We start from the raw sequence: 17156 nt of genomic DNA on the forward strand, positions 1-17156 counted from the left end.
GTGCAAAATTTGTTTTCTCAATGTTTTAAAGTATATTCTGTGTTTGCTGTAGAGCTGTAACTATGCATGTCTTTGTTTCTAGGTCTTATAACCTAGAGATTACTATATCTCTAAATGCTTATTTAAGTGATAGCTGCGCTTAACTGCTGAACATTGTGTATTTCTTCAAATCTACCTCTGTCTACCTTGTTTATAAGCTGCATGTAGCAGAGATCAATCAATAGTGACCCTTTCTCTTCCTTTGCTTGAACACAATTCAAATTACTGCCATCAGTTCATAGCACAGAAGTGATGCATAAACAGTTCTGTGTTTTAAGTTTTATGTCAAGGTCAGGATTTGACCACATGCTGGGGCTCTCTGGATGCCAGATTTTTTCCAAAAAGGTATTTTACTACGAATGCATTGGTAACTTCTTCAAATTAACAAAAGTGAGTCTACCGGGTTTGACTGGACACGGTAGTGTCTGATTGTTTCTTCAACTACTCTCTTTGTTGTTCCATCAGTGTCATATGCAGAAGTTGTTTAATTTCAAATAAAGTAGGTTATTTAATGGAATTTGGGAATTTTTGAAAACTTGTATGCATATCAAGTTTACTTAAAGTATTGGTACAAAACTGGACTCAGTTATATATTTCATTACATCTGGACAGTTCAGTGAAGTTAAATTTGAGCTATAAACAGACCGTAATTTTATCATGATTGAGGTTTTGCTTTGTTCAGTTTGGTTTTGTTTAGTTATTCTATTCTGTTAAGGAGTCTGTGTGCTGTAGAGACCATGTATGCTCTGCAGTGATATTCTTCCCCTTCCACCTCCCAGAACTTGCAGTAACTAGTGTCTGGAAAGAGAACAAGCAGTTGTGGACTTGACATGTTTGAAGGTCTTGGAGCTGCACAGTGAAATGGCATTTACCAGTTAAAGAACTTGTATAAAATCACTACAGTTCCATCAGCTTGCTGATATTGCTAGTGATAAGTTACTTGAAACTTTCTAAGCCTTGATTTGTTAGAAAATGAGCAAATTGTCCTTGAAACAGCAGCAAGAGTTGCTTTCTATTTAACAATCTTGTCTAAGCATGATTTCTCAGCAGGTAGTACACAAGACACTTGAAATGTATACAACTTTCTATTTCAAAGAGCTATAAATACAATTTCATTCAATTTTCTGGGAATCTGCCTTTATAAATGCTTACAAAGGATGTGTAATTCAAATTTGTTACTTTCAGCTTGTTTTTAGTATTTTTACCTTGTTTATCCTGAGAGAAAATTTTTGTGAGCATTTGCTGAAGCAGAAATTGTAAAGTTTAATTTTTTCATAGCCTTTCTTCAGCACTTATAAGAAATATATATGTGTATATATGTATTAAAAAGTGTATTAAGACCACTGTGTAGACTTCCTGAATGTCTAAAGAAATCATTGAGTCAAACTTTAACTATTAAAAGGAATGTTTATGTTGGTGACGGATGTTAAGAGATACTGTCTAAGGACTTTTGGGGTGCATATGAAAATCTGAACTCCATAGCCTGCAAACATAATTTGTTGCAGAATTTTTCAATGGTGGTTGTGTTTTTGTAAGGTGCAGTTTTGTTTGTTGTTTTTTGGTGGGGTGTTGTGTTTGGTTTTGTTAAACATTAAAGTACAGTTAACCAGGATGCATGTAAAAGGTAAAGCCACCGAATTATTTGAATAATAAATCAGAATCTGTTAATTTAAGATTCAGCTTTACTCAGGCAAAGTAGAAGAATCATTGAGTGGTTGAAAAGAAACAATGAAACTATTTCAAACTAGGTTATATTATTAGTTATGCACATTCATGTTACTCAGACGTGTTTCCAAACAAGTAATCTAAATTCTTCATGAGTTATGCAAAACACAGTATCGATGGTTTGTTGCCAGGTTACAGTCTTTTTAGCTGTGCCTAATTAACGTTCCTGGAGAGGAGCAGTGAACACCTCTTGTTCATGTGTGATTCAAAGGCAAGCAGTAGTTGCTAAAACTTTCTGCTCTCCTTCAGGGCTGCAACCAAGGATTATTTATATTCTGAAACAGTATAGTTTAGTCTGTGTAAATCTGCAGATGCAAGAAGTCTGATATGTGAGTAGCTTGCGTTGTCAGTGATGAGCTTTAAATTGCCGTGGAGTTGAAGAGCAAATCATATTTCTCTGGGTGGCTGTTGCACTTTTTTCCATAGAGGCGTAAACAATGCTTCCTGTTCAAAGTGTGTATGTGGTACAAGTAAGGAAGGCTAGCACTTTTCCAGCTCAGTTTATTTATCTAAAATATTACTTCTATTAAAAGATAGATTACACACACTTGTTAAAACCTCACACTGCCTGCCACAGAGTGAGTTAGTTCAAGAGTTAGAGTGCAGTGCTTCTCTTGGCATTCCGCCCTGTTTATACAGAAGAGAAGCTGACATTTCACTTGTGCGAAAGGAATCTCATTCCATTCCTTCTTTAGAAGGAGATTGTTTCGAGGAGTTCACAGGATGGAGATTTTTGTCTTTTCAGCTGATGTTTTAAGTGCTGAATAGTTCCTTGTCTCTGTGGCAGGACATGCTTGAAATCTTCAGTGCTTAAGGATAGTTTGTGTAGAATAAAGACTGGTGTGATATTGTGCTGTCATTGTTTTGGTTTTACCAAGTGGTTATTGCTTGACTGAACAAATAATATTAAGTTTTATTGACATAGCATTGTATGCTATTTCAGAAGAACTGAGGCTTAAGGTTCAGTTGTCCCTTACACATTGGTGCTTGGTAGAGGTTTGAGTTACAGTAGCGCAGCAGCCTCTAGGAAAGAAAGAATTTATTCTTGGGAGTTCAGTAGGTTACATGTTTCAAAATCTTCACTTTATGGAACTCTTTATGGCATGTAGGGTTGTGGCTGAACTTGGCTGCTGCTTCAAGGCGTTTTCCAATGTCAGACTACAGTGGTGGTCAGAAGTTATCGGAAGAAAGTTAAGAAGAAGTTAACAGTAATACAGATAAATTGGCTAGATGATTTTTCTTTAATTGCTCCAAAAGTGGAAAGAATCTGAGCTATGACACTGGTCAAAATTAGTAACAGAATCAATTTATACTGAATACTACAGATGGATGTAGTACTTGTAAATAGCACACTCCAGTCTGCTGTATTCTGTTTTATCTTGTGCGGGTGGGTACCATAACTATTAATAAATTTGCTTTTTTTTTTCAAGTCACCTTGCTGTCTATTACTATGTCTGACAGAGAGCATACAGTGTAGAAAAAAAAATCCCATACATAACACACAGGATTGCACTTGCCAACTGTTCTGATTTGACTGTGCCTCTAGAAGTTACTCAAGGGGAAAAGGAGGACAGTAGAGTATGGATGTGTTCCCCTTTGAAACCTCTGGGGACTGCTGAGAAGCAGACAAGCACTGCATCTTCTCCTATGCCAGATGCTCTTTCCTGTTTTGGTTTGTTTTCTTGCCTTTTTTTTTCTTTTTTTTTTATCCCATCAGCTCTATTATAGCCTCTGTATTTATAAAGCTCAGGAAAAAGCTTATCATGTCATAGCAGGTAATAATCTAAGAAAGAGCGGTGTATAGCAGGAAAGACAAAAATAGAACATATAAGAAGGGACGAATAGGAACAAGAAGTCTGCCAAGGAAGTCATCTGCCTTCATCTGTGTTTGATCTGGGTAGTGTTGAAGAGCTGCACTGTCAGTAACTTGCACCAAAAGGCAAAGTATGGGTTGGAATAGACGATATTTTAAATAAAATGACCCGGGCATAAATCAAAAGGTAATTAAAGTGGAAAATACCAGCTTTGTAAAATGTTTTTGTTTTTCTGGCCTATTCTGGTTGTGCAAGTGTGGAGATTTTTAGTAACAACCTGAAAACTCTGTTCTGAACTGCTTAACAATATTAGAAGCTAAAGTATGATACTATTATATTTAGTGGTTTGGTTGCTTTGTATTTTAAGTAAAATCTTACTAATCAATGAGGCTGATATGATATCTTTTTTCATTGTTTTAACAACAACTAAGCTAAGTCCCACAAAATATAAAGGAGAAATTTGGGCAGAAAACCTGAAAACTTCTGGGAGTTGGGGTTCTTTGGACCCTTGTCCACATAAAAAGCTAATTTCATAAATATTAATAACTTTCTGGAAAATATATGTAGCCTATCTAGAGGCAGCAGAGATTCAAGTAGTGAACTGCAGTATGTGCTGAGCATTTCCTCTATTTTATTTTTGATTGGAAAGATTGTGCAGACCTTAATGATAGTTTACACTGCAGTGACTTACTCTTTAGAATTCAAGACAAAGTTGCAGTCTCTGTTGGTGAGTTGGCAGACTAGTGCCATTGAGGAGCAGCATGCCTTTCGTTTATAACAGGCTTAATCCACTCAGTTTTAAAACTTCGATTTGGATTGGTTGTTGAAGGTCATATTTGATCAAAACCTTTGTTGATGCAATTCTTAAAATACTGCTGGTTTTCTTTTCCCCCCCAGAGATGGCTTTTAAAGCAGCTGAAGAAGCTTTTTGATTTGCCCAGCTTATTAGAATTTAGATTAATTAAGTTTGTAATCAGATTTCAAGCATCGTGTTCCAGGCCAGGGATTTCTCTTAGTTTGCTTCAAACATCACTCCCAGGACAAATTCTGCTAAACTTCATTTTCATGCTTTGCTGAGAAATGATTGCAGGTTTTGATTTCCATTACAGAATCATTAATATTGTTAATTAGAGTTCTCATGGATAAGCACACTTAAGGAGGATCATCCCTGGGAATTGGGAGTATTATAGTTTGAGCATTTGTTAATTAGATAGAATTGGCATATGTAAAACTGTCAGATTTTAGGTGGATTTATATGTTTATTTTTGTTTTAACAGTGTCTTTGGTTGTAGTGACTTGGGCTGTGGGATTTAAATTGAAAGTAATTTTGGTGGTTGTTGAGAGTGGGGTTAACGTCCTGATTTTTCCTTAGTTGCTATATTTGTAAACCAGCCTAGCCTGTTCCTTTCCTATAATATTCACTTAAGAGTTTTGCCTTCTTTTCATGAAATTGATAGAAAAGTCCTATTGCATCAAGTGGGAACAAATCTAGTCTAAAATGTCAGATGTTAATATTGTCAAATCAGTTATAATACCCTCTTGCAGATGACTGGGTTGTATTTCATCAGAGCTCTTTTGTACTCCCCTCTGGTGGTTAGTGACTGAATACAATATTTTTTTTATCCTGACCACCTGAAAGGCTTCAAGATCGCGTATCCAGCCATGTTAGAAATGTTTTTTGAATCCTTACTTAACCATATTATTTGAACAATAATATTTACAAATGTTCGGTGTTACCATACGTGCTAAAGATACTTCAGTGGTGCTCTGTGGAAGATCTCTCTACTTGTCTTGCTACATAAAAAACAAATGGTTTGTAAAAGTTAAAACTACCAAATTGCCTCAACATAGAGAATGGATGGGAAGTTCACTGATTAAAGATTTTCTGTGAATGGGAGATGAGTTAGAGCAGAGGGTGGGGCTTTTGCAGCATTAAAGATAGAACAGAAGCACTTAAGCTGTACTCCCTAAGTGTGCTTTGCATCACTTGAAAAAGTGAAAATACTTTCTAGGAGACCAAATACACTGTTGAAACTGATGGTACTGATCAATATCTCACTGATGCTTAATGGATCTAGCCGATTGCGAGATTAAAACAAATCAACTTTTACTTGGATTGTTTTATTACTTCTTTTTGATACATGAGTTCTCATAATTTTTCTCTCTGCTGTCTAAAGAACCAGTCAATGTTTGCAAAAGCAGAAAGCTGGTACACCAACCAATTACACTTGAAGGACTGGTTCTAGACCTGTGATTTGGTATGATAGCTATTGTTATCTTTGTTTAAAAAAAAAAAAAAAAAGGAAGAAGATAATCTTAGTTAAATTTTTCTTTGGGCTTGTGTTTTTTTCCTATAGTAGACTACTGAAGTTTACATGCATTTGTATTCATTATTGTTGCATAGAAATTAAAGATGGGGTTATTAGTGTTCTCATAGGCAAAATCAGGAAAGATTTAGTGTTAAACTTGCAGAAGCAGAAGCAATTTCAACTGGAGTAATGAGAAAAGGATGGTGGTTTGTAATTACTGATAGAGGATCAGATTGTACAGTAATGTTAAAAGGGGAAAAAAAGACTATGCCATATAGTTTTGTGCATTTAGTGTTGATTGTATTTTGTGACATAAGTGCTGATGCAGAACCAGAAGAAATTCAGGTTTTGGTAGTCAGAGCTTCCCCCCATCCCCAGGCATGTGCACTGGATCAGTATCTCTTGTATTTTATTGCTGGGTGAAAGCAACAGGAAAACAGCTGAGTCACACTAGTAGACCAGTTGTCCCTTCCCTTGCTGGGACTGCAGGCTTGAGTCTGATGAAAAACTGCAGTGGGGTGGCCTCTCCTCCATGCTCACTCAATATGGGAGGAGTGAAGGGAAACTTTTGCTCCCTGTCTTCCTGTCTGCTTTTACATGAAGAATGTTACTTTGAATCTTCATTTTTAATATTGTCAGAGTAATCCACTTCTGTGTGATGTCCATCTCTACTAAGTTTTCCAACTTGTCTATTCCATCTACTTTAAACTGTTAGTGGGGTACAGGGAGGTTTTTTTTAAGTACCCTTTGTGCCTCTAGGAAATGTTCATTTAGGAATTACTGTTGATTAGTGCTGAACAGTTAAATAGACGTTTTTGCATATCTGGCTGATCATGACATTGTTTTCTTTGATGTTTTATTTTCAGTTTGGCATTATAAACAGCACATACAGAAAAAACATAACATTTACAATTCAGGATCTGTTGGGTGAGAAACGTGAGAAAAATGGGAAAATAATTTTAGTGAATGAGATTTCGTGTTACTTTGATTAATGCACACTTAGAGTGTGGGTGACCCTGTAGAAAATCAGAGACATTCTGAAAACCAGAGCTACCCTGTTGGGTAAACATCTGTGTTGTGTGGCATGTTGAATGGTCAGATGATAAGATTACAAGCCTTTCATTGAATGTTTCTGCAGAAGTCAATGTAAAATACTCAGGAATATCATCATATATGCAGATCCAATTTGAAATTAAAAATGAACCAAACAATAAAGTTGCCCTTGTATGCTGTATCATACTGTTATTCGTTCTCCCTATAATCTTTTTATTTCTTTTTGAGATACTCTTGCTACTGGTTTTTGGTGTGGTACTTTTTTCCTGTTTGTCCCTTGTGAAGTATGTGACTTAAGAGAACAGACACTTGAGAACTCATAGTCCACAAAAGCAAAATAGGTTCAGTCTTCTTTTTCCTTGAGGTAGGCTTTGGTAACTAAGGTGGTAGAATTTGTAAATGCCAGGTAAGCCGATTGCATGAGGAGAGCTGTATTACCACAAGAGTCTCTTTTTATGTTTCTTTAAAATCAGGCAAGTCTATCTTAAAATTAATCTGCCACTTCTGATGTAGCTACTATTAAGAAAGCAGGACAAGTTTAAAATGATAATGGTTGCTCAGTTCAGCATAAGCCTGGCCCCTGTGTTCTGCATGGATTGCAAACAACAGAGCAACATTGATGGAAGCCTTGCTCAAAGGAGATACTCTAGTCTTGTGTTTGGTAGGATATGGAAGCTTTACACAATTTTGCAAGGCATATGTGGAGTCTAGTCAAACTTAAGATGAAGAAGTACTTGCATGCCACATCCAGCATTTAGGTTTAGAAGTGAGGCCATGTTAATTAACGAATTTATTTGCTCCCAGGGAAGTCTCTTCACTGAAGTAGAGGGGTGCAAAAGGTGTAACGTGAGTTACAAAAATAGAATCCAGGTAACTGGGCACTCTAGGCTGCGTGCCCATTTTTAAGAACAAATTTAGGTACATTAACAATCAGAGACTGTGTAGGTAACCACAGCACAAATCCAAATGACTACATAGGACTATTTTTTTTCATATTAAAACTGCCATCGAAAAAAAAATATAAATACAGAGGTGAAGAGACTGGAGTTGTAAATTAACTTAAAATTAACACCTTGGCGTAGTTTTCTGATGATGTTCCTCTGCAAAAAATAAAAGAAATTACAAAGCTACCCACTTACTTTAAAGAAAACTTCTATAGACTGTATGCAATGCATGTGTATTTTCAGATTGCAGTGCCACTCCTTTTTATGCAAGTTCTGAAGCCTTTGGCACTATATAAAACCAATTTCCACACTGACATCTGCTGGTAGTTTTGAAATGCTGTGTTGTTCAAAATGCTATATATGGGTATTTTGCAGGTCTAAGCATTAGATGCTATCACCTCCAGCCCTTCTGAAGGGATCTTATTGATATACTAAAATTTCAAATGATCACCATCAGACTTTATGCAGCTTCCCACAAGACAAAGGAGTAATGAATAAATTAGTAGTTTCTCAATATTTATTTCATTTTTCTCAGCTGGTATAATGCATTTAAAAAAGTGTGAAGTGTGTGAAAGAAATTATACTTAGAGTTAATTCCTTTCCTGAAGAACTCCTGTAAAAGTGCAATGGCATAGTTTTATTGAGGTCCTATTTTACTGATGGTATATGTGGGGCTGGGTGTGTGTGTATATATATGTATATGTTGTGTGGAGTAAACAAGCTCAGGAGAAGGGCCACATCATGCATAGTTACATTATGTGGCTGTATCCAGAGTCCAAAACCAGCTGTCATGGTGATAGTTTGACTCATCTTGGCTCAAATCCAGATCATACTGTGGGTATCAGTATAACAAACAGTAAGAGCCATGACAAAGCCCTTCAAGATTTCCACAGAAATGGTTACAAGGGATTGCTCTGGCCCTCACCCTGACATGTATCAGGTTCATTTTAAGTCCTCAAATCAGGCAACCTGTAAGAGCGACTGTATCTGGAAGAGGAAAGTGTGAAGTTTTATTGTACCATGGCTCCATGAATCTGTTTAATATTCATCCTGCCTCATATAGGTTATGCCATGTCACGTACCCTTTTGACACATGCATATTTTGACTGTACCTGTAGTATAAGCTGCTTATAAAAATAGATCTGTATTTCCTTCACAGTGGATAAAAGCTTGATTCCTTCATTCTTTATTTAGTTCTGGCTCAGACAAGCTCCTGTAGACTCAGCAGATGTGTTTTTATGAAGTTTGTGAATTGTGTAGCTGTACCATAAATGGTAATTTATTTTATGTGTATAAAATTGAGCTAAGGGCTGCTTTCCATTGCCAGAGAAATGGCAGCCATTGGTTGCTCCTAATGCTACAAAGATTAGCTTCAGGTATAACTTTTTTTTTTTCTTTCCTGTGTGAACCCAAATAAGCAGATCAAGAAAATTCAGTTAAATAATTCATTTGGGCACATAGATAAGAATGTTTCACATTTAAGTAGATGCTCATTAATATGAATAATGGTAAACACTTCAAGAATTAGGCATCTAAATCAGATAGTTTAATATGGTATAAAATTCACTATAATCAATGATGAATAAAGAGGGTCATTCAACCCCCAAGAGACTGTGAATTACTCATTATATTTAATCTTTTAGGCAACATAGCTTTTATGAATAGTGCTAACTGATCTAATAAATCACAAAGGATGTTGAAAAGGAAACTAATATATTGTTCTAATATCTGTAATGCATAACTGCTGAAAACTGTTGTAGTAATTTTGTTTTGTGGCTTCAAGTTAGTCTCAGTATGTTTGTGTATATTAACACAGATTGTAAAATCAATGCCAGTTATTTTGAACTTCTATTAATTTAGTAAGCTTGTTGCTTCCTGTATTTTTACAAACTTCTGCCTATTTATTGAGCATTTTCTATCTATTTTTCTTCCTATTAAACAGGTATTATTGAGACTGCAGATCGCCTGGATCGTGAGACTACTTCACATTACTGGTTAACTGTTTATGCAACAGACCAAGGAGTTGTGCCTTTATCCTCCTTCATTGAAATCTACATAGAAGTTGGTGATGTTAATGATAATGCTCCTCAGACCACAGAACCAGTTTATTACCCAGAGGTCATGGAAAACTCACCTAAAGATGTATCCGTCATTCAGATTGAGGCATTTGATCCAGATTCTAGTTCAAGTGAAAAATTAACCTACAAGATTACAAGTGGAAATCCACAGGGATTCTTTTCAATAAACCCCAAAACAGGTAGGCACAATACAGTGTTTTATTTTACATATGAATGGACATACTTGCGTAAATACATAAACCAGGCAAAATCAAGATCTTTGGTTTAACATTGTAACCATGCTTTCACAATAGTTAGGAGTTAACCTGGTATCTTGGGCTGTGTCAATACTCATAAGTTATACAAACAAGTAGAAGAGGATTTGAGAGTGAAGCAGTTGGTTCAAAGTACTTGACATCCACATTATGCATGTTTTGAGAAGGTTTACTTCAGAGTAGCTCGGCTCTAGATTAGTCAATGCCCATTTGCTGTTGTAGTGTAGTCAGTACACAGTAAAAATACATATGTTAGCTTAGTTTCATCCAAGCTGTTTTTAGCAGTATGAGTCTTCCAATTTTCATGCATAGTTGTGGAGGTTTTTTTGTCAGGCTTTTTATTTTCTGGTAGTGTTAGCGTAAGCGATGCAAGCTATTTATCAACGGCAAACTCACTTGTCTTACACTGAAAAGGAACTGTCTTTGTAAGTAACTGTTGCTATTGTGAGACATATAAAATCTGGATGATAATTTGCAGGTGTGGCTGTTATGTAATGAAGAGAGTCTGAGTTCAGTGATTGTTTCAGAAGCTTCAGAAAAACACACTGAGGTTTTAACAGGGAATTATAAATACAAGAAACAAGTGTCCTTTTAGTAACTCTTAACAAATACCGAAATGTGTACAGGGCACAGAGACAGGAAACAAATAAGATAATAAATTTTAACTGAAGTTACACAGCAATTTATAAAACAAGATTGCTTGCCATCCCTTGCTTCTGAATGAACGTAGAGAAAGTAGTACATATACTGGATGTTATTTCCACAAATCTTTGCTAATGTTGAAGAATGGTTTGGGTTTGATAAAATAATATTTTGTTGGGTTGGATGCTGCTTAGCTTTTCATATGTTGCATTTAGGTACTATTTCACAGTACAAATTACAGGAGATACTTCTGATTCACTCAGCCAGAAAGTTCTTCTTAGAATCTGGAAATTTTTAGACTAGAGGTGTAGGGAGCGACTTATATCTGTACAATAAACCCTGTAATTAGAAGGGAGCAAATAGAAGACATTAATTTAGCTCTTGCTTGTTGGTGTAGGGAATTTCAGGGGATTTAAAGAAGCAAAAAATTGGGTGAAAACCTGTTTTGAAGGCTGGATTGACACTATGGCCTTCGTTCTTTCACAGCTGTTTCAGCTCGATCGGCTGTAATTGCTGTGACAGCAAAGGTCTGAATGTAAACACAGGTATGTTTGAGTAATTTCTGACAATGCCTTCTTTGTCAGCATGTGCTGCATCTGCTTGTGAAGACATTGCTGAGACAAACTTATGAAATAGCTATAGCAACAGAAGATCTTTAGCATAGTTAAAGCCTGTAGCTAAATACTATTTTTACAGAAGTGGTTTTAGAACAGAGGCTGCCTGAAGAAGTAAAGCAAGGAAAACTCAACCAGTCTTCTAAAGTGAAACTCTCTGTGCTTTATTTCTGTTTGCTTTTCTCTGCTTACACATGATGCAAAAGAAAAAACTTTCTGCTCTTGTATCGTGCCTGCTACTTTTCTGTTTCTTGTCATCTCAATCAATGATCTTGATAAAAATGGGAGTAAAATTGCCTGTGAGTTGGATGAAAAGAACTGAATGACTACAGTGCTCAAATTGCAAGTGGACATAAACTCTACCTACTAAAGGCTGAATTTAGCCTTTACTGTATAATTGGCCGAATATTTTTGGTTGCTGTTTCCTTATTTTTTTCTGTAACTTACTTTCTTCTGGTTCTTTCCTACTTCTCTCTGCCTTCTGTATCAGTGTCATTTAGGTTGGGAAAGACCTTTAGATCATCAAGCCCAACCGTTAACCCAGGACTGCCAAGGGACCACTGAACCATGTCTCTAAGCACCACACCTACATGTATGGGTTTTTTAACCACTTCCAGGGATAGTGATTTCATCACCTCCCTGAGCAGCCTGTTCTAATGCTTGACCATCCTTTCAGTGAAGAAATTTTTCCTAATATCCAATCTAAAACTTTCCTGGTGCAACTTGAGATGCAGCATTTTCCAGACATTGTTTTAAAAAAGGCACTTGCATGCCTCCCTTCCCGAAGTTTTGGGAGGAAGAAACCTCTTTATTCCTGTTTAATGGATAGAAAAATTGGGGCAGAAGGAGATTGTGACCTGTCTACAGACAGAGTTTGTAGTTTTCCAAAGCAGGAGCTTACTGCTGATCTCATTTATGTTAGAAAGGGAGCTTGAGGGAGCTCAACACACTAGATGGTGAAGTGATAAGGAGCACTTAATAGAAAGCTAATAAAGATTTTCTGTCAAGAGAGTTTCTTACCTGCCCTTATTGCAGCATGCATACTGTAGACAAAAGCAGTGCAGTCTGGAGTCCTTCTCAGCTCTGTGTTAAAGGGGTGGTGGGATGGGGGGGCACAATAAACCAACCAACCAACTGAAACTAATGAAATAATTTGAGTATAAACACTGAGAGGAAAAGAATCTCATTCTGATTTACATTCAGCAGGAGAAAATATTTTTTAAACTATAGTTAAAATCACAAGGATAGATGAATTCATTGGTGTCTATTACCGTTAAAATTGTAATGCAAGATAAGCATAATAAACAAAGGAGGGGAAGAGATGGGCAGAGCAGAAGGGAGACCTCTTTGGTTTGTTTCTGTTGTGTTCCCAGAGTGCACTCAAATAAGTTCAATTGATATTAAATAGCTAGTACATGTATATTTTTTCTTATGATATACAACACTGGATTTCATGCAGTCTAATGGCTGTCATGTCTTTTCCTGTACATGTTTAATTTGGAACTGTCAGTCTGCAGTAGGCATTCGCATAGTGATTAAGATGAGTTTTGACTGAGATTATCAGGTTCATAACTTCCAAGGTCTCTCTTCTGTCTATTAGAAATCAAATACACTTGACCTGAATAGATCTTACATAGGGTGAAAGTGCTTTCACTAAGATTGGGATGTTAAGGAGTTGAAAAATCACTTTAAAAGGCACTAGTTATTGTAGTTATAACATGGTTTATTTTATCTCAATGACTTAAAATAGAGCTTAGCTGAAGAGTAAACTTGAGGAGAATTAGTGAGACCAAATCCTGTCTTGTTTGCTTATGCAGGTATGTTACCCTTGTTGGACCTTGTGGGGCCATCGCCCTGTAAGGTGTTTGTCAAAGGAAGAGAAACCTTCACAGGGCCTCAGGTTTCCCTTCCAGCCAAAGGGGAGATAGGGCTGGAATATGAATCAAGTCTTTAACTGTATCCCATTGTATCACTGAAAGCGACAGAGTAAGAGTTAAGTGTGTGTTAACATTGATTACTTTGGGCTGCTGTGCAGCCTCAAAGGCAAATTGAGAACTCTAATGGCATTCAGTCTGAGTGAAGGGAAGGCTGGTGTTGGGATTGTTAAAGTATGTGATGAGTGTTAGATACATTTCAGCTGATATGTTGTTGTCTCCTCTCCAAATCAAGGATCCATCTTTTTCTGTCTCTTTATAGAATTTAACACTATGGTATTGTGGTCAATGGCTAGAACTCCCACATATAATAATAATACGGACTGTAAATAGCAGTAAACTATACTGTTATTATTACATTATTACAACAACCTGTTATGTCAAGTAAAATACTGCTTTTTGTTCTCTGGAAGTAGCTAATTAATTTCTAGAATTGTATAGGCTCCAAACTAAGATATGTCTGGTTTTGTGCAATAATACTGAATTTTTAGATGGTAAACCACTGATGTGGACCTATGTAGGATATAGTTAATCTTCCACAGAAGAAGAGATTTCTTTTCAGGACAAGAACTATTGACTGACTGATCAGTTTCTTAAAAATGGTACCAGCTGAAGTAGTATCTGCCATGCTTCTTACAGTGATCGGTTTCCAAGTATCCCCTTCAGTAAATGTTGATTGGCACGAAAAAAAAATCTTATTTTAAGTATATATGAAATCATTCAGTTAATGAAACATTGCTGAGTTTTTCTTTGTATGCGGAAATGCTGTTTCACTTTTTGGAGCAGGGTATGTAACACAGTACATCATAGGACATTTTATAATCTCTTCAGATACACCTTCATTAAAGCAAATTAAAAACAGTCCTCTTTAGTTTTGGAGTTTCCATGTAATGAAAAAACTCCTGCATGTGTGAGCTGGCCAGGTGGAATATAGTTATCATAATACCATTTGCAGGAAAGAATTGCATAACTTTCATGCTCACCCTGAACATAACTGTGGACAATATGTAACTGTAGACAAATATGTAAGTTACAATGACTACTTTATATCTGCTTAACTTCTCGCAAAATAGCTTACAATTTAATATATAAGTAAAACTCCTAGAGTTCCAAAGCATTTTGATATGTTTAGATGGAAGGAGATGGCAGAATTTTGCTAGCTGTTCAGAATATAGGTCCTGGGACTGTATGGTTAATCTTGCCACTTAACCCTAGAGCTGTTGCACTGAGGATCAGAAAGATTTGCACTTTTAGCAACACCCATGTAAAGCAGAGGGTTATATAACAGTAAATATACTCTAGTTTTTGTGCTTTGGTGCTCACAATGTGCAGTATTTTTTCTGATATGTATAATAGAAAATAGCTTAGTAGTATTTGACTTGGGTGTGGTTTATTTGCTTGTGAGTTATTCAGATATTTTTCTTTTTACATTTCATAATTACCTTGTAACAAGGTCAAAGACTATGAAAGTTAATTATCAAAATACTTGTAGTTGCTAGTTTCTGTATTTCAGTGGATGCATTTGGATATGTTTTGTCTATGAAAGCAATGAGATGGACAGAAAAACGGTGCTTCAGGGAAATAGTAATGACCTGTTTCACTTACAAGTGATTCAACTCCAATCTAGTTGTAGGAGTGAAAAGTTTAACATATCACTTATGTAAACTCCATAGTTGTATTTGCAAAATACAAATGAGTATTTTTTATTGTTTGAATTAAATTACTGAATATTTTTATCTTTACATGAACACAACCATATTGAGTGGAAAAATGTATATTTTTTTCCCATCTTTTGTTTCTTTAATATTATAATATCTTAGTTTGCCTTATTGCTTTTTGGGGAGGAATACTGGAAGCATGACAGCCAAAAGCAGCGTTGCAGTAATTCTTAAAGAAAGTGGAACAGGTACTTAGTATGGCATCTACTACTAATAACTGAAAATACCATTGTATATAAATGTAGATTTATGAATCATAACTATATCATTTCTATCATATATTGGATTAACCATTTAGAAATGGGATCTGTTAGTGCCAGTTTCAAGACGTGGTTATTGTACTCATTTTACTAAGAGCTTTCAATCAAAACGTGTAACTTCTTACTGAGACGGAAAAGTGGGACATGCATTAAATACAAGATCTTTGTTTCACCCAGTAAGAATTGTAAGGGTAGTATGCAAACTACCTCCCCATTTTAAAATGTATACTTACCAGAGTGACATAGTAAAGGAAATTGTTTTTCTATCATTGTTTCCTATGTTCTGTAGTTTTCATCTATTTTTACTTTTTAAACTGTGGGCTTGCAGACATCATGTGAATAGAAAAAAGGTATTCACCTTTAACTGACCAACAACAGTAGCTCTACAAGTCATGTGTAAAACACCACAACTTAAGAGCTAAGGAGAAACATCCTTAATTGCTGCAGAACTAGAGCCATTACAATGAACTCTCTCTAAAGAAAAGGAGGTGACTGAATTCCCCTGGGCTCTGTTTCAGTTTCCATATGGATGGAATAGTTTTGCCATGCCACTGATTCTAAAGCATGGCAGCTAGTCAATGATACAGGCTTTGTGTAATTTATATCTCAAAATTTGCTAAGTTAAGGTGTCTGAAAGAAGCGTATACTACCTTGTAAGTATCAGTATGCACATTAAAGTAGCAAAAACTACATTTGCATGGTGAAGGGAGTTCCAGTTTTCCTTAGTATTCCTAAGCAAGAAGTTGGAATCCTAACCAGGTGTCCATACAGGATGAGAGAAGACCCTTGTACTTTATATTTTATTACCTCGCCCAAGTATTCAGGCAGGTAGTACTCAGGCAAGAATTTCTGATCTTTTTACCAAATTGGTATGCTTATTCCTGCTTCCACAGGACTTCTGTTATATGTATATATGTATATTGTACCAGCTAGATTTGGCTTGGGGAAGTAGTCGGGGTTGGGTAGCAAATCACGCTTTCTCCAGAAGCCATGCCTTACTTCAGAATTTCAAAACAATAATAGCAAATGAGGCAGGGAGTTACCTGCCATTGCTCCGTATAACAATTCTGAGCCAGGGTTGCAGAAGTGCTGACTGCAAAAATATAGCTTTTGATACCTTTAATGCAACTTGATATAAGCATGATGCATGCTTCCAAAAATTAGGCTTGGGTTCATAACTTGGACAGGAGAATGACAAAATTAATTCTGAGTGTTAATTTCCCCATATTTCAGTTTTATAGGTGTAAAATAGGAATAGTTGCATAAGCTAATTGCTTAAGAGTGTTGTGAATATTCAAATAAATATTCATCCATATTTATGAAGCATTTGGGTATTACCTTGAGAATGCCACTGAGGTTCCTTTGAGGCAATTAGTAATCCTATGGTGTAGGAGTTAGGCCATTTAGATAAGGCCTTTCTTACGCAGGGAATTCCAGCAGAAGCATTGAGTAATTAGCCATTTCGGAACATACTCTGTCCTGTGCCTCCCAATGAGGCCTGAGTCTGTGCATCTTAATGCACACAGGTGAGACAGTCAAGTTAAGATGATGTGGCAGACTTGACTCTGGAATTTCCCAGTTTGAGTGACTAAATCTGAAGATAAGTGTTTCTCTATGATTTAATATTATTTGACATAACTTTTTGCTCTTACTTTCTTTTTACTATGCTCTTTTTTACTGTCTCAAGTTTTTGAAAGTACTTACACTGAATTAATCCTGTGGCAATTTAGGATTACGGCAGGTTTTGTTTCTTAAATTGTACCATACCTCAA

At 36.1% G+C, this 17156-nt stretch overlaps 1 protein-coding gene across 5 annotated transcripts in view; it reads left to right on the forward strand.

Annotated features, from left to right (window-relative positions):
- FAT1 (FAT atypical cadherin 1) overlaps positions 1 to 17156 on the forward strand; it is a 112235-nt gene that overhangs the window by 28648 nt on the left and 66431 nt on the right. For all 5 annotated transcript variants that reach the window (XM_080378605.1, XM_080378606.1, XM_080378602.1 and 2 more), the window contains exon 3: positions 9827 to 10141. In XM_080378605.1, the coding sequence (XP_080234731.1) occupies positions 9827 to 10141 (315 nt within the window). The remainder of the gene's footprint in view (positions 1 to 9826; positions 10142 to 17156) is intronic.

This window comes from Falco punctatus (assembly GCF_963210335.1).
Source record: "Falco punctatus genome assembly, chromosome: 1".
Classification (NCBI taxonomy): domain Eukaryota; kingdom Metazoa; phylum Chordata; class Aves; order Falconiformes; family Falconidae; genus Falco; species Falco punctatus.